At 37.5% G+C, this 22,999-nt stretch overlaps 1 protein-coding gene across 1 annotated transcript in view; it reads left to right on the top strand.

Moving 5' to 3' along the window:
* The window catches only part of LOC139947234 (uncharacterized), a 79,724-nt gene that overhangs the window by 51,084 nt on the left and 5,641 nt on the right, over positions 1-22,999 (top strand). Inside the window, exons 45-66 of the mRNA XM_071945112.1 lie at positions 386-544; positions 1,905-2,046; positions 2,648-2,773; positions 3,282-3,469; positions 4,203-4,310; positions 4,744-4,881; positions 5,562-5,715; positions 6,090-6,272; positions 7,558-7,760; positions 8,852-9,026; positions 10,013-10,287; positions 11,954-12,070; positions 12,466-12,666; positions 13,648-13,813; positions 14,903-15,111; positions 15,913-16,023; positions 16,545-16,706; positions 17,038-17,200; positions 18,746-18,934; positions 20,086-20,182; positions 20,577-20,691; positions 21,395-21,569. Of these exons, the coding sequence (XP_071801213.1) occupies positions 386-544; positions 1,905-2,046; positions 2,648-2,773; positions 3,282-3,469; positions 4,203-4,310; positions 4,744-4,881; positions 5,562-5,715; positions 6,090-6,272; positions 7,558-7,760; positions 8,852-9,026; positions 10,013-10,287; positions 11,954-12,070; positions 12,466-12,666; positions 13,648-13,813; positions 14,903-15,111; positions 15,913-16,023; positions 16,545-16,706; positions 17,038-17,200; positions 18,746-18,934; positions 20,086-20,182; positions 20,577-20,691; positions 21,395-21,569 (3,556 nt within the window). The remainder of the gene's footprint in view (positions 1-385; positions 545-1,904; positions 2,047-2,647; positions 2,774-3,281; positions 3,470-4,202; positions 4,311-4,743; positions 4,882-5,561; positions 5,716-6,089; positions 6,273-7,557; positions 7,761-8,851; positions 9,027-10,012; positions 10,288-11,953; positions 12,071-12,465; positions 12,667-13,647; positions 13,814-14,902; positions 15,112-15,912; positions 16,024-16,544; positions 16,707-17,037; positions 17,201-18,745; positions 18,935-20,085; positions 20,183-20,576; positions 20,692-21,394; positions 21,570-22,999) is intronic.

The raw sequence follows: 22,999 nt of genomic DNA, 5'->3' as shown, positions 1-22,999 counted from the left end.
TTGTTATTGTTATTGTTATTGTTATTGTTATTGTTATTGTTATTGTTATTGTTATTGTTATTGTTATTGTTATTGTTATTGTTATTGTTATTGTTATTGTTATTGTTATTGTTATTGTTATTGTTATTGTTATTGTTATTGTTATTGTTATTATTATTATTATTATTATTATTATATCTTAACACAGGGTTTTTCTTAGGATCCTTGCTGTTCCCAAAAGCGCCGCCTTATTTATACAGATCAGTCCTCACATTTGTCTCTATTTCGTCTCGTCTAGAGGTCTAGATCTGCAGTACTTTCGGAATGGTGCCAAGCGCTCCAACCACCATGGCTACAACTTTGACTTTCACCTGCCAAATCTTACTGTTATTAATATTATTTGTAGGTTGACCTCGGTGATCAGCAGCAGTTGACTGGAATCGTAACACAGGGTCGCCATACTACAGCTGGTCGAAAGAAATATTGGGTTCACAAATATTTCGTCCAGTTCAGCCAAGACGCAGAGCATTGGAACTTTATTGAAAAGCCAAATGGAAGACGCCAGGTAAAAAAACAATTTTCAATTGTATTTATTTCTTTTCTGGGACAGATAAAAAGTACAATAGTGCATGTTGGTAAAAACATTAAAAGATACAACAAGACAAATTTTAATACAGAGGAAGGAAAGAGAACCACCTTGAGCCCAAAAGATTTCCTAAAAAGAAACTCCAGCTCTCCAGCAGGATCCAATTTCATGACTCTGCTTAACGACGAATTCCGTGCTTATGATCACGATTCCCTGCTTACGTGCAAGCGCCGAATTTCTGCGCTAGCCTTGTAAGCGTAGACTGCCTAGTAACGGTGAGTACGCACGCGCAGAAGCCAAAATTCGCCGCTAACCGCGTGAAATACGCTTTCCGTAAGCACAGAGTTCTCTGCTTCTGTAAGCGCTGATTCCTTGCTTATGGTAAGCAGAGCCATGAAATTGGGCCCTGGTCTTAAAGGCCGAGTCACACTGCAGCGATAACGAGAACTATAACGATCACGACGCAAAGAGAACGCATTGTATTGGTTGGTTTGCTCCACGCAGAATACGCACACGCTCATTAAACCAATAGAATGCGTTCTCTTTGTGTCGTTATCGATATCGTTCTTGTTATCGCTGCAGTGGGACCGGGCCTTAACACTGAACAACAATAAATTGAAAAAGAAAAACCAAATATAATTAAAATTACTTTTGTTTGTGTCGATTTGTATTCACCATTATTAAAGGCAGATACTTTTTGTAATTGTCTCAGACCATCCTCACTTGGCATTAAATAACAAACCTGTGAATTTTTCTGCTCAATTGGTCTTCAAAGGTGCAAGAGATAATGGTGTTTTTATGGTAATAGTATAAAACATTGTACAGTGATAGACTGAACGTACTTAAAGACACTGGACACTATTGGTAATTGTCAAAGACCAGTCTTCTCACTTGGTGTATCTCAACATATGCATAAAATAACAAACCTGTGGAAATTTGAGCTCAATCGGTCGTTGAAGTTTATGCTCTTGTTTTAGTGGTTGTTTTGGGTTTTGTTTTGTTCGGTAGAGGGAGGGGGGTTCCTTCCTTCTCCACCACGGTAGAGAAGGAGGGGAGAGGAGGGGAGACCGAATAAATAATAATAATAATAATAAAGAGGTTGGAAGCACACAAAACAATCAAAGCTGGGAAAGGGGGAGAAACGACCACGGTGAGCAGTTAGCAGTAGCTAATTGTATTGTATCATGAAAGAAGTTCATCAGGACCACAAACAGCGCCACCAACCGACTGGTGGTGCCTCGTTCTGAGGATACCTAGTGATACTAGTCGAAAGTATTGGCTGTGTTTTATAGATAATTGATTTCTTAATTGTATTTTTTTATCAATATTTTGACGACAGCATTTCTACGGCAACGTGGATAAGAACACAGCTAAGTACAACTTCTTGGAGAAGGCCATCGTTGCGAGGTACATTCGCATCAGACCTAAGAATCCACGCCGGAAAAAGATTGGTCTCCGTGTGGAGTTCCTTGGTTGCCCTGGTTAGTAATTCTTCACTCTTCTTCTCACAACAAATACCTAGGTGGTAAATTTGGGACTTTTTATTTATGGCTGTTATTATTAATTAGGGTTTTAAACATAGTCACTGGTCGGAATACTTTGCAGGGACACTATGTGTCTCAGGCTTTTTTGCTTGCTCATTGTAATATCATCATTTCCCATGTATAAATTAGTAAGTTTTGTAAGTTATTTTTATGCATGGAACTCTACCTTTCAAGACAGTCTCTGCCAAGTCCAGTTGAAGCGCGAAACCAGCTAAGACCTATTATATATCATTGTGTATTTTCGTTGCCATTAACTGCTTCAGTATTTCTTATTGTTGATGGAAATGTGCATGTTATAAGTTTTGCTATTATGGTTATGATTACGGCTAGATGTTCCACATCGTCATATGTTGGAATAGAGTATGCCCTTAGAAACACTCTCATTAAAAGTTGCAGATGTAACTGTAGCCACCGTTTTGGCCTTGGGCTAAGACTACTCAGCGGCCATTTTGTAATTCCAAGTTTGGCACTCGGGGAGAAATGGCAAACTCATGAATAAGATGCATGCCATTTTTTGTTCTCCTCTTTTTTTTTATAGAATTGGATCCATGTGCTAGCAGCCCATGCCAGCAGGGAGGTACGTGCAAGCAAGCGTCAGGCCTAAACCCGGACGGTTATGTCTGCAAATGTCCGCAGGGATGGACCGGCAAGAATTGTGATGCAGGTATTTCAAATTATGTTTAAAATGCCGTCTGGATTACTCCGTTTTTAACCGAAAATCCATTTTTTTTTAAACCCCCACCCCCCCCCCCATAAAGATCAAATTCATAAGAAAATGGAACACCCCAGATTTCAGAGTATGGCTTTCGAAGATTAATGTACATGTATGTAAGCAGGCTTCTTACTCGCAAGCTTTGGCGCTCGCAAGCTTTGGCACTCGCAAGCTTTCACGCTCTGCGCTCGCAAGCTTTCACGCTTTGCGCTCATAGTTCAGCCTATCACATCCCTGTTTTTTAGTTTGTTATTTTATTTCCAAGTTCATTCTTCTACACATCAAACAAGCTACCACTAACTCAAGTTTCAAGAGTCTTTGAAAAACATTTCTGTTCAATTCATTGTATACGTTTATTTGTTCATCTGAGCGCTTAGAGACTTTCTTTTTGAGGTGTTAGGCGCTATAGAAATGCAGTTGTTATTATTACTACTATTTTATTTTTATTTTTTATTTTCAGAGGAGGGAATTTGTCACAGTGCAGGTGATTCACACTACCATACATTTGACGGACGCCACTTCTACTTCCCCGGGGAGTGCTCTTACACTCTAGCCAAAGACTGCAGCGTCGGCGCAACTCCTATCTTTGATATCGTAACGAACAACGCCCCGACGGGACGGCAGATTGAAATCGCCACTAACGGCATAGTATGAACAGTTTACTTGTTTTAATATAGATCTCTTAAAAAAAAGTACTTTAAAACGGTACAAAAAGTATGGTACGAAAAGTATGGTACAAAGTACGAAAACGACAACAAGTGATCTTTGCTGAAATTCATTACATATATTTTTAGTCAATAAGGAAGTTGAGTTTACTCAAGATAAAACGGATTTTCATTGTATAAAAAAACATACTTCTGAATACCCTTCTCCGTTGCTTTTCAGAAATATTTTGGAAAAACCCCTATTACGTCATCACTAGGCTACGCTTCGAATTGGAGATACCCAAGCCTTTATTCGTATGGACTGTGAAAGGGGTAACCCTGTTTCAGCCCTAGGAGTAGGTGGCAATGGCCTCTGGAAAAAAATAATTGTAGCCCACACCTTGAAGTGGCCTTCAGGCCTTGTGTGTCAGGCGACTGAATAAAAATAAAAAATAAAAATAAATAAAAAATCACTCATGTGTATGTCTTATGTACATGTAGGAGCTCCGTTTTGTAAAGCCACTTTGTCGCAGCATAGAGGTATAACAAAGCAACATCTCACACATGACGTCATGTCTGTCAACGGCAGAAATGTTTATAGTTTTTCAAAACCTTTCGGTTTCGGCCTTATTTTTTTGTAAACACAATGACAAACAAACACATAATAACAAGTTTAAATGGCATTCCCGTTGTTTTGGTATAGCATGAAGAGTTTGTTTGCCTACATTGTTTTTTAGATGTTTGAGTTTAAACAAGAGGGAGTCGTTCATGTTGACGGTGAGGCCTGCAATCTTCCCATCAAGCGTTACGGTGTATCGGTCATTCATAACGCACTGACTGGCGTTGTAAGTATTATACTTCTTCTTCTTTCGTTTGATCTCTGGACCAAGCTTTACATTGAATAACATTAAGTTAGTAGATAAGTGCCTTAAAGTTGCGTCGTCATCCTATGAGTCATGGCTGACCCTTTGTGACCCTGATTATGATGGAGTTCCACTTATGCCTATCCAGTGTAGATCGATATGCATCGTTTACTGATAACCCCGTGAGTTCTTTGATTCCATCAGTCCAACAAAGTTTTTGACGGCTACGTGAGCGATTATCTTCAAAACATTCTTGCACAATGATCTTCTCCAGGTTGTCCCCCTGTCTTCTGGATATATGGCCAAAGTATTGAAGCTTGTTTTTGTCAATCTTTGAGGACAGGGTGGGTCTATCTTCTCCTATCAGGTTCCTAACAAGTTTGTTGATTTTTAATCTCTTTGAATTTTCTCGTAGCTGCTTGAAACAACTTATGGTTTGACTGTAGAATGGGACGGACATCACAGAGTTATCGTAAGCCTGCCATCTTCATTTGGAAGCACCGTCTGTGGTCTTTGTGGGAACTTCAACGGTGACAAAGACGATGATATTCAGGTATGTTTTATTGTTTTGCTACTTCCCTTTGTTATATGCCCAAAAAACCGAAATAACCATGTTTAGTGTCCCCACCCGCTTCCTTTTTAGAGGCCATCTCCTTTTAATTAGTTTTTTTTTACGAAAAAAAGGAAAACATTTAAACATTCTCAGACAGAACAAATAAATTTTGAAAAAAGTTGGTTGACTTTAAAAAAAAAAAAAAAAAAAAACTCCTTCCTTTTTGAAAAAAAAGGGCAGAACGCTAAACTTTTTTTTTTTTTTTGCCTTTTTCTTTTTTTTGCTTGATTTTCTATGTAACATAATAGTTATAAGCCCTTTTCACACCAGTCTATTCCTCAGGGTTACTCCACGGATATAACAACCTGCCTTTTCACACTATGATTGCTTTACCCACGGTCTACCCTGGCAAATGGGCACACGCGGGAATAGCCACCCCAGCTCTTGAGTAGGGGTAAGCGGTAAAACCCCAGGGTATTATGAAAACTTAAAACCGAAACCCAGTGGAATATGGAAACAGTTTGAAAGTGTGCCGGGGTATCGAGTTTGGGCCACTTGATGTCACACAATCATTCTTACATCATGTAGAGTGTCGGCCCTTTTTTTAAGGGTAAACTCACAGGCCTGTGTTTAACAATGTCTTTTTTGAATTTTGTATATGTTTTAACATTTTATTATAGGACCCTATGACCGAAGCACAGTTTGGAGAATCCTTTGCTACAAATGCTGCGTGTGGAGAATGCGTGGAATGCATATTGCCCAAACCGTGTCAACAATACCCTGATAAGCTCACCAAGGCCATGGCATTGTGCAAACCTATTCTTGACACTGCTGGTAAGAAAGAGGTTCTGTTTTTATTTTATTTATTTTTTCCTTTAAGGCATTGGACATGTTTGGTAATTTTCAAAGACCAGTATTCTCACTTGGTGTGTCCCAACATGTGCATAAAAATAACAAACCTGTGAGAATTTGGGCTCAGCTGGTCATCAAAGTTGCAAGAAAGGAGAGCCTCTGGACAGGAACTGTGTTTCTTTCGGCAATCCTTCAGGCTCCAGCTGTTTTGTTTTCTCCCTGTATTTAAATTCCTCATTGCTGTATTTTTAAATGTTTTTACCTTATCAAAGTGCGATATTGTACTTTTTATCTACCCCAGAAAATGAAATATATTTAACTCGAAATTTTGTTAAACAATTTATTGCATCTTCTAGGTCCTTTTGCAGACTGCCATCATGTTCTGAAACCAACGTTCATTTATGGCGACTGTCTTGAAGACATTTGCGGCTCTGACTTGATCAGCATAGTACCAGTTTGCACCCAATTGGCTGAGTATGCTGATTTGTGCGCCATGCATGGAGTGGTTATCAAGTCATGGAGAAAGACGGAACTGTGCAGTGAGTAGAAATGGGATTATAACAGGAATGGGGTTTTTCTGTTTTTAAACTTAAATCTGGGGTTTTTTGGTCAGAAAAAAAAATATTTTTTTAAGTAAGAACATGAAGATAAAACATTTTTTAAGAAGAAAAAAAAACGAAAAAAAACCAAAACCCAGCAATTTGGTTAAGTATTCTTTTTATAACAAAGATCAAATTCATAAGAGCATGAAGATAAAACCGTATGGAACACCCAAGGTTGCAGAGCAAATCCAAAGATGAATGTATGTAAGAAGGCTTCATGCTCGCAAGCTTTTTCTTTCTTTTTTTTAATAGAAGAGCTGCTTATTTGTAATCTGCTATTTGTAGTTCTACATGGTTATTTTATTTTTCTCTTTATGCACATAGACTGTTTTGTAGTAGGCCCTGTACATCTATTATTTAATAGATGGAAATTGCAATCGGCGCCTTTGAATGGTACCTTCCAGATACTGTGCGCCTTATAAGTTTTATTATATTATTATTATTATAAAGAATTTTTTTTTTTTTTTTGCTGGGTTTTATCCATTTACACCGATGTGTGTTAGCACTTTATACTCGGCACTTTCCCGAGCTCTGTGAAAATTTTTTTTTTTATTCCTGATGCATATTTTCATCTATTGAATCGTACCCGCTGCTAAAATACAGTATTCAAACTGCCAGGCGATCTCGGTGGTCTAGTTGGTAATGGTATGGTACTGCTCTAAAATTGCAAAGATTATGGGTTCCAATCCCACCCGAGTAACATGCCTGTGATTTTGTTTCACATTTTTTTTTACATGTAGCTTGGGCAAGTACTGAGTAAACAGTGCTAACATACATCAATTGGTAAAACCAAATTGAATATTCTTTATCCCCGATGCAACTTTAACATCTATTATTTTTATTATTAATTTTGGTTTTAACCCATACACCGATGTGTGTTAGCACTGTAACCTCAGTACTTTCCTGAGCCCCCGAGTCCCGTAAAAAAATATCACAGGCATATTACTCGGGTGGGATTCGAACCCACGACCCTTGCAATTCTAGAGCAGTGTCTTACCAACTAGACTACCGAGATTGCCCGGTAGCTAGAGGCAGTTCGAATGTTTTGGCAGCGGGCACCACAACGATATAATGCATCAGGGATAAAGAATATTAATTTTGGTTTTTACCCATACACCGATGTGTGTTAGCACTGTATACTCAGTACTTATTTTTATTATTATTGTTATTATTTTTATTTTTATAGTTATTATTATTATTTGTGTTATTTAACAATCCACAGGTATTACCTGTCCGGTGGGCATGGTGTACAATCCTTGTGGCAGTGCTTGTCCAGCCACCTGCGGGGATCCTCACGCTCCTAATACTTGCACCAAACCATGTGAAGAGACCTGTGAATGCCCAGAAGGACTCCTGAAGGAAGGCAACAAGATGTGCGTGGAACCCTCCCAGTGTGGATGCACCGACAACGGCTGTTATTTTGAGGTAATCATATACAAATAAAGAATGTTTATGAGTGCAATGGTGCAAATATTTTCATGAGTTGAAAGAGGGAATGTTCTTTTCAACGAGGTGGAGCATTTCCTCTTTCAACGAATGAAAATATTTTTAAAATTGCACGATTGACAAACATTCTGCAGAGTGTGGCTTTGAGTTCCAGCAGCTCGACTCAATCAAGACATTTAACCATCAAGACACTTAACCATGATACTTCGTCCATCGGAAAAGAACCTAGTGCACTTAGCGAAAAAGAGAAGGGGTTCGCCCCGGTGTTCCTGGTTTGATTGGCTGCATATTGCGCCACAGCTTCTTGTAAACCATTACATGGTGATGTGTAAAAAGAGTAGGTCTCAAAATTCAAACGTCCCACAAACAGTCCTACACAAGTATTCCTTATTTTGTTAATTTTCTTAATAGGTAGGTGCTTTCGTTTGTGTGTTTTGTTGGTGGTTTATTTGTGTCACTTTGAGTCTTTTAATGTAGCTTCCAATGACAGAAAAACTGTTTATTTTTTTTGTTTATTGTTTTCTTTCGATTGAAATTTTTACTTTCATTTTGCCATTGGCCACGAGTGTAAAAAGCAATAAACCAAGCTTTCTAAACTATCTATCACATACCTTGCAGGAAAATACTGTATGTTAAAGCGCCTTGAGCGTCACTGAGTGATGGACATGAATTACTGAGTGGCGGATACATGTATCTAATCATTTTCCATGTTTAAATTTGTAAGTTTTCTTTGGTAAGTTATTGTATTTGTAATAATTATTGTAGGCGCCCTGGGCACTCTATTGGTGGATATGTGCACGCTATAAGTTTTGCTATTATTATAACAGAAGCCGTTTTTTTTTTTTTGCCTGGTAGGGTAGCCTCTAGCTACCGGGAAACCTCGGTAGTCTAGTTGGTAAGACACTGCTCTAGAATTGCAAGGGTCGTGGGTTTGAATCCCACCCGAGTAACATGCCTGTGATATTTTTTCACAGGACTTTGAGAAAGTACTGAGTATACATTGCTAACACATCGGTGTATGGGTAAAAACCAAAATTAATATTTATTTTTATTGTTATTTTGCAATGCAGAGTGGCTCTACTTTCTACCGTTTTGGCTGTACTGAGAGGGGTCTGTGCGGCATAGATGGAGAGGTAGTGTACATACCTTCACAGTGTGGAGAGAATGCTGTCTGCGGATCTAGAAATGGAGTGTATGGTTGCTACTGCGATAGCGGATTCTCTGGAGATGGCCAACAGTGTCAAAGTAAGGGATTTGGGTTTTTTTTCTCACTCGGAACTCTTTGTAATTTGTATATTTGTTATCTCTTTGTAGCTTGACTGCAATTCAACCTTTGGCTGCGGTGGTCTTTGTTTTTAATAAACCATTTCAAATCAAATTGAAGAATCCTCATCATTCAATATCAACTGCTGTGGTTTTGAATAAGGAAATGTAAGAGTGACAAGGTCTTAAAGCCACTTGACACTATATATTGGTGTTTACTCAAAATAATTGTTAGCATAAAACCTTACTTGGTAACGAGCAATGAAGAGCTGTTGATAGTATAAAACATTGTGAGAAACGGCTCCCTCTGAATTAACGTCGTTTTTGAGAAAGAAGTCATTTCTAAGTAAAATATTTGAATTGAGGTCTTGAAATCAAGCATGAAACCACACAACTTCGTGTGACAAGGGCGTTTTTTATTCCATTATTATCTTGCATCTTCAACGACCAATTGAGTTCAATTTTTCACAGGTTTGTTATTTTGTGCATATGTTGAGATACACTAAGTGTGAAGACTGGTCTTTGACAATTACCAGTAGTTATGTCTAGTGTCGTTAATATTGCTCTAAACCATTTTGATGTATTGTCCTGCTTTTTAACGAATATCTTTTTTGGATTGTGTGTATTATTGTGTATATCTCTGCTTGTTTGCCTTTTATTGTCATTCAGTGATTGTTATTATCTTCTGTGCTTTTTTATATGCCCTCTCTTGCCTTAATGTATTTTTTGGGATTTAGGAGACATACGCCTTTTTGCGATAGTTATTTTTTTAACTTTTATGCTTTCCTGGGCACCCCACTGTTGTTTTACTTTGTTTTCTTAAATATGTTTAATGTATGTACATGTGCTTGTAAATGTGATTGCCCGAATAAATATTATTATTATTATTATTATTATTATTATTATTATTTCTTTTAAAATTTGTCTACATCTTTTTAATGAAGAGTTACATTTTGTTCATATTCAAGGTGTTAAAGACGACGCCTCTCTGCTCGTCTGCGAAGGTGAGGAGTTAAGCATCTTCTGCGCTCCTGGTGAGACTATCGTCATCATTGAAGCCGTATACGGAAGGAGCGAAGATTTCCAGAAGTGTCCGAGCGCGACACAACCACGCGGAGTTTGCGATGACGGGTCCGCGCTATCCGTTACGAGAACCAAGTGTCAAGGGAAGGAATCATGTATATTGCCGGTGTCTTCTGAGGTTTTTGGAGATCCTTGTTTTGGTGTCAAGAAGTACCTTGAGGTATGTCCTAAATTACTGTCAAACGGTAGGGTCCAGTCCTTGCTCTTAGGCTTTATACTAAAGACAGTGCACGCTATTGGCAATTGTCAAAGACCAGTCTTCTCACTTAATGTATCTAAACATATGCAGAAAATAACAAACCTGTGAAAATTTGAGCTTGATTGGTCATCGGAGATGCGAGATAACTATGAAAGAAAAAAATACCTTTGTCACACCAAGTTGTGTGCTTTCAGATGCTTGATTTCGAGACCTCAAATTCTAAACTTGAGGTCTCGAAATCAAAATCGTTGAAAATCACTTCTCTGTGTTTAACTTGCCCCCAGGAAGTTTTAGTTGCCCTGATTTTAAGTGCATCTTTCTGGTGCATTAATGGTAGCAATCACAACCTGGGCCCAATTTCATTGAGCTGCTAAGCACAAACATTTGCTAAGCATGAAATTTATTTCCGATAAAAACAGGATTACCAGCCAAATTTCCATTTGTTGCATAGTGCTTGTTACTGGTATTCAGCTTTTGTTTGCTTTTGTTTGCTTATTTTTATCAAGGAAGAAATTTCATGCTAAGGAAATTTTTGAGCTTAGCAGCTCTATGAAATTGGGCCCAGTATAATAGGCAAATGAAGTTAAATTCCGACACTCAAAAATACAATAAAACATTTTAAAAAAATGTATTAGTCACATTGGAATAGAAGAAATATATGGGCATTGTAACCAAGTACGTTGCATAGTTTTTAAAAGCCCACCGGGCAAGTTGGGAGGTGGTGTTTACTAGCCCGCAGCAGTTTTTTACTAGACAATGTTCACCAGGCTAGTGTTAAGGGCGAGCTCGGGGTCGTAGATTGGTTTTTATTAATAGTTATACACAGTTCTTATAAAGCCCTTTATGTGCTCCGGATGGGCTTCTCAAAGCGCTCAGTATTTTTCCTACAAGGTATGTGGAGATACGTGTATGTGACCTGGGGTGAATTTCACAAAGAGTTAGGACTCGTCTTATCTCGAGTTAGGACCAGTTACTAATCCTAACTTAGGACTATCCATGCAATTTGTGTATCTCCTAGGACTCTTCTAAGTTAGTCCTAACTCTTTGTGAAATGGACCCTTGTTCCTTTATATAGCACCATGTTATGGTTTACAAGGTGCTATGGCACAAAAGGCAGCCAACAGGGTTGTAGCTAGACCAATTTTAATGGTGGACAACATTTTGTTGGAAGTCCACCACGGGCAAGGGGAAAAATTATTCATGTTTAATTATGGGGCCAATATTGCTGAAGTGTTCCCAAACTGTTCATGTTATGGGGCCATGCAATAAGTTGAATGGCCTTTTGATTGTGTTCTTTCTCTGTGACATTTGATTCTCCTCATCATTAGCTGTATCTCAGATCAATGCAAAGTGGACAATATTTGAAATCTGTGCTGGGCAGCATTATGTTTTTTTGTCAGAGTGCTGGGCAAAAATTGTGAGTCCTGGGCAGGCCCACCCAGCACCGCCGCCCCCCGCGGCTAAAACACTGGCAGCCAAACATTTCTAGTAATACACATTGTTTATACAGCATTCTCTACTCAATAAGTCAAACTTTAAGACACATTTCCTTCAGATTTGTCGCATTAAATGGCGGATTCGGTTGTTGAATACTAAACAGAGCGTGTTTTGATTGTTTTTTTCTAAGGTTGATTACCAATGCAGTGCCTTGGCTGCTGTACCTCCTGAATCCAGCCAAGAGATTATGAAGAGAGTATGCCAAGGAGATGATATGGAGATAGATTGTGGAGATCTCTTTATTGAGGTAAAATATCTTAGTGTTGTATCTTTAGCAATTTTTATCATGGTCTTCCATGGTCTGGAAAATTTGAGCTCAATTGGTTGTAGAAGTTGCGAGATAATAATGAAAGAAAAAACACCCTTGTCACACGAAGTTGTGTGCTTTCAGATGCTTGATTTCGAGACCTCAGAATCTCGAAATCAAATTCGTGGAAAATTAATTCTTTCTCGAAAACTACGTTACTTCAGAGGGAGCTAGCTGTTTCTCACAATGTTTTATACTATCAACAGCTCTCCATTACTTGTTACCAAGTAAGGTTTTTTGTTCATAATTATTTTGAGTAATTACCAATAATGTCCACTGCCTTTAATAAGCGCTATATAAATTCATGCTGTTATTATTATGATTGTTTTGATCAGGTTGTGAGTGCTGTCTACGGACGGTTGACCGATGGTCAAGTGTGTCCAGGAGGTAACATTCAGAGCACGGACTGCGTAGCGGCATCATCCCTATTGGTTGTTCAAGAGATGTGTCAGGGAGAACACAAGTGTACTGGTCTTCAAGCGGCCAGTCATGTATTTGGTGCCAATCCATGCGAAGGAACATTCAAATACTTGGAGGTAATACATTGTTTAAATTAACTTTTTAAAATAAAGTTATAAACCCTGAGGGAAGCTGCCAGAGTGTCAACCAATCGATCAATAAAAAAACCCACCATTTATTGAGTGCCAAAATAAAAAAAAAATTGTTCGAAGACGCTCTTGAAATAAGAATACACTTGTTGAAAAGGATAACATTTGACCAGTTTTTTTATGAATAGTCTGAGCACCCTTGATGTGATTTTGAAAAGTCAGAAGCCATATAACTAACTTCCTTTTTCATTATTTATATCACAATCCCTTGCCAGTTTTGTTATTTACAAATAGATGTGCTCAAATTAAGTTCAACTGTTGTGTAATGCAAGGAAAAGAAGCCAGTGCACTTATCGAAAAGAGAAGGGGTCCGCCCCCGGTGTTCTTGGTTTGATTGGCAGAATATTTGCTACAGCACCTTGTAAAACATTACATGGTGCTATGTAAAAAAAGTAGGTCTCATAATTAAAATCTATAGTCCCACATATGCCTTGCAGGAAATACTGTATGTTACAGTGCCAGGAGATATGTGCGCCTTATAAGATTGGTCTTTTAAAAAGCGTTTGAAACCGTTTGTTATGAAATGCATATGGTTGGATAGATAATTTTAAAAGTAGAATATAATACAAGTAGTCCACACAAACATGCCTCGAAATTGCATGGTTTTCATGTTAAGTCGCGATCAAACACGGTCGGCCATTTTGTGGCGTCAAATTTTTGATGTTTGTGTGGATTATAATATTCTACTTTTAAATTATCTATCCAACCATATGCATTTCATAACAAACGGTTTAAAACATTTTTTAAAAGACCAACTTGACCGTTCCAAGGCATCGTGTTCCTTTAATACTGATATTTATTATTGTTAATAATGGATGATCAGTGTTAAACCATTCTTGTAATTGTCTACTCTCTTCTTCTCACAACTCCTTCTAAAACACGTACAATTTTCTTTCATTTATACCACAGGTCCGGTACATGTGTAACGCAGATGTGTTGCCGAAAGAGAGCATTAGCATAAACCCTTGCGCCCTGGAACCGTGTAAGAATGGTGGTCAGTGTGTTACTGTTCATACTGTGGAAGGGTTCATGTGCAAATGCCCTCATGATTGGACTGGACCAACCTGTGAGAATGGTAAGGCTATCAGCGATTTTTAAAGGTTATCTTAAATCCGAACTTTGACCTCACCCTTACTGTGGCCTAGGCCAAATGACATTCGACATTGCCTCTACAATGGGTCTGTTGGGCATACTAAGCTTACTGAGCTTAAAGATACTGGACACTTTTGGCAATTGTCATATCTCAACAATATCTAATTTGGTATCTCAACATATGCATAAAATAACATACCTGTGAAAATTTTAACTCAATTGGTCATCGAAGCAGCAAGATAATAATGGAAGAAAAAACACCCTTGTCACACGATGTTGTGTGCTTTCAGATGTACCTTGAATTCAAGAAGCTCAAATTCTGAGGTCTCGAAATCAAATTCAAAACATTAAAGTGAGAAATAATTTCTTTTCTCCTGACGATGACTAAAGCAAGCTAGTCGAAACGTTGAGACCATTTTCAGAACTGACTCCGCGGCAGTACAGTTATTCAATCCTATAAGCTAAAGTAGTAGTCCAGTCTAATTTCTATACCATCCGCCCTGGTAATAGTTATAAAAGCAGGACAGTTCTTTTCAGAACTGAGAAGTCTCCCGAACCTCCGATTATCTACTCCACGGCAGTAGAATACAGCAAGACAGTTCCCTAAGAACAACTCTACCTGGCAAGTAGATACACACATGGTGTTACCGCAAACCAAATATACAACTTCTTTCTCGAAAACGACATTACTTCAGAGGGAGCCGTTTCTCACAATGTTTTACTTTACTGTCAACATCACTCAATTGCTTGTTTCCAAGTAAGATTTTATGCTAATAATTATTTTGAGCAATTACCAATAGTATCCAATGCCTTTAAATAAGCTTGCATTGCTAAAGCAGGTTTCCTACCACTAGACGACCAATCATCGGGCAGGATGGATATAAAGGTAACCTTGTGTCAAGTTTCATGCTCTTAAGGGAAGGTGCTTAGCCGCCCCACTATAGGGTCAAAATCAAATTATACTCTTTATCATGTTTATACCCAATGCAAAAAATAACATCTTTTGAATTTTTTTTTAAATTTTAAATCTGACCAATACTGACAAAATTAAACTCGTTGGTTTCATTTACAGAGGAAGTCAGTTGTCGCATATCGGGACTATCTCATTTTATCGACTTCAACGAGCAGAGTTTCACATTCTTGGGCGATTCTAAGTACATCTTAGCGGAAGGATGCCTGGGCAGCGAGCACACATTCAAAGTGATGGTCGAGATGAGCAGGTCACCCATCAATAACGAAGTGACCTCAGTTAAAGATGTCCATGTGCATTATGATGACAGGGTAGGTTTAGCTTTAGTTATTTGTCTGTTTGTTTGTTTGTTTGTTTGTTTCTTTGCTTGTTTGTTTGTTTCTTTCTTTCTTTCTTTCTTTCTTTCTTTCTTTCTTTCTTTCTTTCTTTCTTTCTTTCTTTCTTTCTTTCTTTCTTTCTTTCTTTCTTTCTTTCTTTCTTTCTTTCTTTCTTTCTTTCTTTATTTGTTTGTTTGTTTCTTTATTTGTTTGTTTGTTTGTCTGTTTGTCTGTTTGTCTGTCTGTCTGTCTGTCTGTCTGTCTGTCTGTCTGTCTGTCTGTCTGTCTGTCTGTCTGTCTGTCTGTCTGTCTGTCTGTCTGTCTGTCTGTCTGTCTGTCTGTCTGTCTGTCTGTCTGTCTGTCTGTCTGTCTGTCTGTCTGTCTGTCTGTCTGTCTGTCTGTCTGTCTGTCTGTCTGTCTGTCTGTCTGTCTGTCTGTCTGTCTGTCTGTCTGTCTGTTTGTTTGAACAAAAGAAAACGGCAGCGTTTTTTTCTTTTCATAAGGGGACAGATATAGCTTATCTCACTTATACTTTTTGTGTCTTTCTTATAGATTGTTCAGCTCAAACATGATTGGACATATATAGCTTATCTCATTTAATAGTAATAATAATAATAATTAACCATTCTTATATAGCGCATAACACATAGAAATCAAACATGTCCTTAAGCGCTCTAAAGAAAAACACAACAGAATACAAAGACAAGATGTACTGGGTAAAAAACAAAATGGATGAATTAAATGTTAAATAAGTGCGTCTTTAAAGCAATCCTATACTTTTTGTCTTTCTTATAGATTGTTGAGCTCAAACATGAGCACAGGGTTCTAGTTGATGGAGAGAAGGCATCTAGCTCAGTCAACCTCAACTTTGGTAAAATAAAGCTCTGCCGAGTCGGTAACTACTTGGTAAGTGACTTCAAATTTTTTAATATTTTCAGTTTAATTCTGGGGCTCCACAGTCAAGTTCAGTTTTATAATGCAATGATTGAGTCCTTTAGATTTAAGTCTCAAATCTTATTTAGTTAGTTTTAAATAGGCCCCCTATTGACCTGTTATTCACAACAAACAAAGACCTGTTTGTTTCTACAAACACTCTGTTTGTAGTTGTTGTTATTATTGTATCAGCGTCTTCGGAAACTTGTGAATTGATAAATAAATGTAATAAAGAAATGTTTTCTAAATGGTGGATATCAGGTGTTTGAAAAGAAATTACCAAATTATGAATAAAAAAAGTAAAACAAATAAGATGAGTAAAATATATTAAATGAACATGAATTAAAATGAGTAAGATTAATCAAAAGAATAGAAATATATCAAATATATATAATATATCAAATAAAAAACTAAATAAAAATAAATGAACAAATAAAATATAAAATAAGACAAATCATATTTTTGTATTTTCATATCTGTTATCTAAATTATAGTTGCTGAGAACCGATTTTGGAATGATAGTTGCATGGGATGCTCTTAATCGTGTTCAAGTAAGAATACCTGACATCGTATCCAAGAAATCTTGTGGTCTATGCGGCACATATCAAGGAGTCTCAGATGAACCCGTTGGGTTTGTCAATAGCGACGGGAACAAGGTAGGTTGTTTTTTAGTTCAAAATATACTTAATATCGAAGTCTTATCGAGCTTGACCTTCCTTAGGCTCCCAGGGCCCAAAATAGCTTGCTTATTTTACACATGTTACTGGCAAAAATCTCGTGCCATGTACATTGCTTGTGACTAATATTTAGCTGTTGTTTACTTAGCAAAACAATTGAGTGGAGTCTTAGCCGGTCATCTGATTTTACAAAGATTTTGTTGCTTAAGCAAAAAATTTTGCTTAAGCAGCTCTATGAAATTTGGGCCCAGAGGATAAGCTAATATCTTCTCTTGAATTAAACTTTGATTGTCTTTTTTGCCTCTTGAAGGTTGATGACTTGCACGCGTTTGGATCGAGCTGGCGTGTTGCAGCTGACCCTCCAGCGTTTGTTCACACCAATCTCATAGACACACCTGCCTGTATTAAGTGGCCAGAGAATCTGCAGTACGCAAAATACGCTTGCTCCTCTCTGGACAATGATGACCAAAGCAGTAAGACTTTAATTATTATTCATAAATACCTCAGAGTTCCGCTATTCCTATTGGTGGAGAGCGCGTCACAAGGGGTGTTTAAACAGTTGATAATGACCAGCTTGAGCTGTTTACAACTGGTTGTTTTCGGCTATGTTAAGATGCATACTACCTGCACGAATGCATATCCGAAAATTGTCTCTGTCAAAAAAATGCAACACACGTACAGAGCTCAAGGACGTCAGAAAAAGTATAAGTTTTACAGAGTTTCTTTTAACCAAAAAGGCATTTATGCATGGGAATGAAAGAGTAGTGACTCGTTCTTATCCTGCCGTTAAAAACCTTTCAGGGTCGTGGCCGTGTGATAAAGGCATCGCACTGCCACGATTCTGTCGGTTTCAATGGCAGTTTAAGAACTCGTCGCTACCCTTTTATTCCCTTATAAATATTTAAAGATAGAGTAAGATATTTGGCTGTAAGACCACCGCAGCTTTGGCCTTTGAAAAAAAACCTTGTAGAATAAGAAATTTTTGAAATGGTAGCCATTGCTTGTTATACTATCTGTATTATAAAAGCAAAACATCCTTCTTATGACATACTCAGACTGTGTACCATGTTCCTTGCTTTTATCATTTAAAACACATCTCCATCACCTACCTGCCACATTACATTGGCGAAACATTAGTTTACAACATAAGTTTAAAGGATGTGGAACATGTCTGTTATCCATATGCCATGTTAAAGTATTTATAAAGAAGCGATTGAACATTATACCTGTTTGATAGAGTTTACCTAGGAGGGGAAGCTTCTGGGAGATATGGTCACATTTGAAAGAATGCATCAAAAACACTCACAGACCGGTGAGATCTTGTGTGCTCTTCTATGGCATACAGACCCCTTACATTTTAAAATTATTATATGTAGTACATGTTCGTGTATAGCGCTTGGCTATGGGTTGGGTCCTGAGTCTCGGCTGAATAAAGGTGTAGAGGACGAACGTCTTACTCGGTTAACAGCTGACTCAAGACTGTCTCGTGGCTGGCCCGCTCGCACAGTCCAGCCACTGGCACGCTTGGGTGACTTTATTATTTGTCAACACGTAATGTCTACAACATAATACTATACATCACTTCATATGGAAGTGTCATGGCCGAGCGGATAAGAGCACCAAATTCAAACTCTGGTGTTTCTGATCAGCAGAGTGTGGGTTTCGAATCCCCAGCCGTGACACTTGTGTCCTTAAGCAAGACACTTAACCATTGCTTCGTCCTTTGGATGGGACATAAAGCTGTTGGTCCCATGGGTTGTGTAACGCATGTATAAGAACCCAGTGCACCTATCGAAAAGAGAAGGGGTTCGCCCCGGTGTTCCTGGCTGTGGCTGCTGAATGCGCCGTAGCACCTTGTAAACCCTTATAAGGTGCTACATGTTTGGGTCTCAGAATTCATCACTGCAATAACCTTTCTTTCTGGAAGTTTGTATATACTCAGCGCCTTGAGTACCTTGTTTGGTGGATATGTGCACTATATAAGACTTCGATATTTTATCTTTGATACTTTCTCACAGGTCCATTCAAGAGCTGCTTTGGTAAGGTCAACCCATCAAGGTACTATGAGAACTGTTTGTATGACCTTTGTGCCTCGCTGCCTAGTCGGGAGTTATTCTGCCAGGCTTTGGCTGAGTATGCTGATGCTTGTCTGGACGATGGTATTATTATTGAAAACTGGAGGAGCACCGTCTTTGGAGGACAGTGTGGTAAGTTTGTTTGTTTTCTTCTTAATTAAAAAAACCCAAACAATTAACCACAAGGGAAACTGACTGGGTTTGACAACTCATCTTAAAGGAACATTACAGAATTGGTTTTTATTAACAAAACAGTTGCTGGCAGTGTAAGAACTTTATGTACTCCACCATATAAACATAAACTGACAAACCTGTAGAAGTCTGAGATCGACCGGCCATCTGGGTCACAAGAAAAATAGTGAAGAACTGATTACACATTTTGCATGACATCGATTAAAAAAAAAAAGAATAAAACACTCAGCGTTAAATTGAATTAGTTTTATTTATTTGTCATCAAATGTGACATTTTAGACGTAAATATTTACAGGGAGGATTTCTACTATCATCATCATTAGACCGTGGAAGTTTTATGTAAATCTGTGATCTTAGACAAGTTTTTTTCTTACCAATTTTGTAACTTCCTTTAAGATGAATCTTAGTGTTTTATAAAATCGGCCCTGGGGTCGATTTCACAAAGAGTTAGGACTAGTCCTAACTTAGGACTAGTCCTAGGAGATATACAAATTGCATGGATAGTCCAAGGTTATGACAAGTTACTGGTCCTAACTCGAGATACGACTCGTCCTAACTCTTTGTGAAATCCACCCCTGGATCCTTTAATTTGCCTTTTTGAGGTATGGTGGACACTACAGGAGTGCACGGTTTGGGTTGGTCGTCTACAGACAAATGAACCCAAACCCAAATATGTTGTATGAATGTGTTCACCATATCTCAAAATGGTGTATGGCCCTCACTTCTTTTAAAAAAAGTTTTCTACCTCATGGTCGACACCCTGAACAAGTTGAAAAATTGTTTTAATTTATCCGTAAGCATAAGCAAAAGTTATATCATGTCGTCTGATCCGTGCTTCTACTTTTGTTTGACTCTTTGTGGGTTTTCTATCGATGGTTTCTGAAATTCTTTTTTTCAAAATTGAAATGCTTTCACTTGCCATTATATATTTTTCTCCTGCTACAATTTTTAATTTCAGTGCGGATTTTATATTTTATCAATTGTTATTTTATTAAATTAAATTAAAGTTTATACGTTATATTTACTTTAAACAACACACCAAACTTTAAATCTTTTTTTCAAATGTTTCCATTTGTTTGTTTGATTGACAGCAATGACATGTCCTAAAGGTCAAGAGTACAGCGCTTGCATCAAATCCTGTCCGAAATCATGCGGTGAGCCTCATGCTGGCAAGGAACCAGTAGATAGGTACGGTTGTCTTTAAATGCGATTTTCTTAATTTTACGTGGTCTGCTTGTTTTGTGGGTGGTTTTTTTTTGGGGGGGGGGATAATTTTTATCTACATTTTGTAATAAAGTTTTTAGTATTTCATACATTCAGTGTTTTTATGACTTGGGGCTTGTGGAAGACACATCTTTTAATGCATTTTGTTTTGTTTTTTGTACTTCCTTGGACTACTCCTGGTCAAGATGTTTCATTGTACGAAGATTTCAGATATATTATTAGTCCATTGATTTGTTTTTGATCATAAGAAATGTCACAGCTCTGCTGTATGCTGCTATGACACTTTAAAACAAATAGACTACAAATCATCAATATAATTATCTGGGTAACGAAGAAGCGATCTCTGTTTTTTCTTCAGGTGTTATGAGGGATGTACTTGCAAAGCAGGAGAAGATCTTAAAAACTTCCAAGATGGAGATCAATGTTTGCCAGAGTCGAAGTGTGGCTGCGCCCGTCGGGGTATCTACTACCCGGTAAGAAAAAGATTCCTCTTTTAAAGTGAAACATGTCAAACAATAAATAAATGAATAAATAAATAAATAAGTAATGTGGTTATTTAAAAGGATAACAGTTTTTATCCCCCCAAATTTTTATTTGAAACCACGAACGCATGTGTTTTTCTTGAGGATTTTCGGTAATATCTAAAGAAAAAAACACAGGAATTTTCAGCTGTTAGTTTTATTATGTACATCTTCATTTGTACAAGATTAAAACAATCAAACAGTTATTATTATTATTTATTCAGCATAAAAACACAAATAAAATACAAACATAAACAAAATAAAAGCCAGGGACATATGCCTGGAACTGAAAAAGTTTACTACAAAACTGTAGTCTGCAGGCCTTCAATTTTAATATCCCTGGCCAACGAACCAAAGTTACAAAAAACCAAGTTCACATGTTTGTTATTTCATGTATGGACGATGTGACCGCCCTCTGTTGACATAACACTGTATATGTCATGTTTCGCTGGGCAAAAAGAGGCATAGTCAAGGTAAGATTGCTTACCCTTTATAGCTGGCTGCCACAACATATGATTTTGCCCCGCGATATACGCACATTCATGTTATGGTTTTCGAGTCACGGCACAGGTCACACCATCTATATTTTGGGTCTCATAAAGTACGAAAACTGGTCATTGACATTTATATTTCTATCCATTCTCGCCTTATGTAGCCCGGACAGCGGGCTGTGAATGAGGTCTGCACAGAACAGTTTGTGTGTCTACCCGGGGGTGACTGGATCTCCAACCCGTTGACATGTGATGTCAACGCTCACTGTGGATTGGTCGATTACAAGCACGGCTGCGTATGCAATGCTCAACACGTTGGAAACGGCAAGAGATGCTACCGTAAGTTTATTTCATCCCCCAATCGTTAACTCTGTTGACACTGTTTCTCTTATCCTTGTGGAAAACAGCCCCCTGGGGATAACATTTATCCTCAGCGAACTCCACTGGCTCCAGATTAAAACATATAGAACCAACTAATAAAAAAAAACATGTAGCTCGTCCAGACTTTAAAAAAAGTTGGTGAGGGAGGTCCTTAATATTTGTTATTTTCCTTTTTTTTTTTTTTTTTCCAAGACGGATGCCATGTCTAAGATGGCGCCATAACATGCGGACCTTTCTATTTACAACGTAACAGCCGGGTTTTTGACAACTGAGCTTGAAAAGCTATGGAAAGCCATAAATGCAAATAAAGAACAGATAGTTTGTGGCAACATTTGATACACATTAATTTTATTTAATAAAAAAAAAAAATCATAAGAGATATTTCAGCTAATAAATGAATCTTCTAAGAAAATTGATTTTTTATTTTTTATTTTATTTTTTTAATAATAATAATAATAATAATAATAATAATAATAATAATAATAATAATAATAATAATAATAATATGAACTACAAAAAACATGATGCAGCATCCAAAGTTGGAGCGGGCAGGGACAAGTAAAATGTTATTTATTTTACTTGGCCCAAAGGTATAAGTTTTATCCTCACTTTAAAGGTTCTTCATGGACTATCTCAAGACTACACTTCTGATCTTCTTCATAATTGTTTGCCATCTTCAATCTTTTGGCCAATTCTGTTCTGATGCAAACTACTGTTTCCATAACTTCTATGCTCAAAGAGCCTTTAACTTCGTTGCACCTTCATTCTGGAACGGCTTTACCCGTTTATAAGCGCCAAGCTGACCTTGGTTCTGATTTCAACAGCTTTGTAAGACTCGCTCATTTGAACAAATTTAACAAATTGCTTCATATTTTATTTAGTGTTTGGGGTAAGGATAAGGATAATTTTATCAGCAACCATAATCGAGTTGGATTCGTTTTAAGCTACATCAAAAATTACAAAATACATCACACTATAAAAACCAATAATTTACTTATTCAGTTATATGAACATCTCAGTTGGTAGAGCACCGTTTCCAGCTCCAGTAAATTTTATCTTTATTCAAATCCCAAATTATATCCAATCCAATCTGACCTATTTGAGAAGTACACAAGGCCAAGAAAATATATCTTCACGTTGTCCAGCTGAATCATTTATGTATTTAGAGAAAAAAGAAGGGAAGAAAACTACAACATTTAAAAGCAGTGGACACTATTGGTAATTACTCAAAATAATTATCATCATAAAACCTTACTTGGTAACCAGTAATGGGGAGAGGTTGATAGCATAAAACAATATGAGAAACAGCTCCCTCTGAAGTGACGTAGTTTTCGAGAAAGAAGTAAGTTTCATCGAATCTGATTTCGAAACCTCAAGTTACGAATTTG

This window comes from Asterias amurensis, chromosome 14 (genome assembly GCF_032118995.1).
Source record: "Asterias amurensis chromosome 14, ASM3211899v1".
Lineage (NCBI taxonomy): Eukaryota > Metazoa > Echinodermata > Asteroidea > Forcipulatida > Asteriidae > Asterias > Asterias amurensis.
The sequence above is the reverse complement of the archived record's forward strand: the minus strand, read 5'-3'. Positions and strand labels throughout refer to the sequence as shown.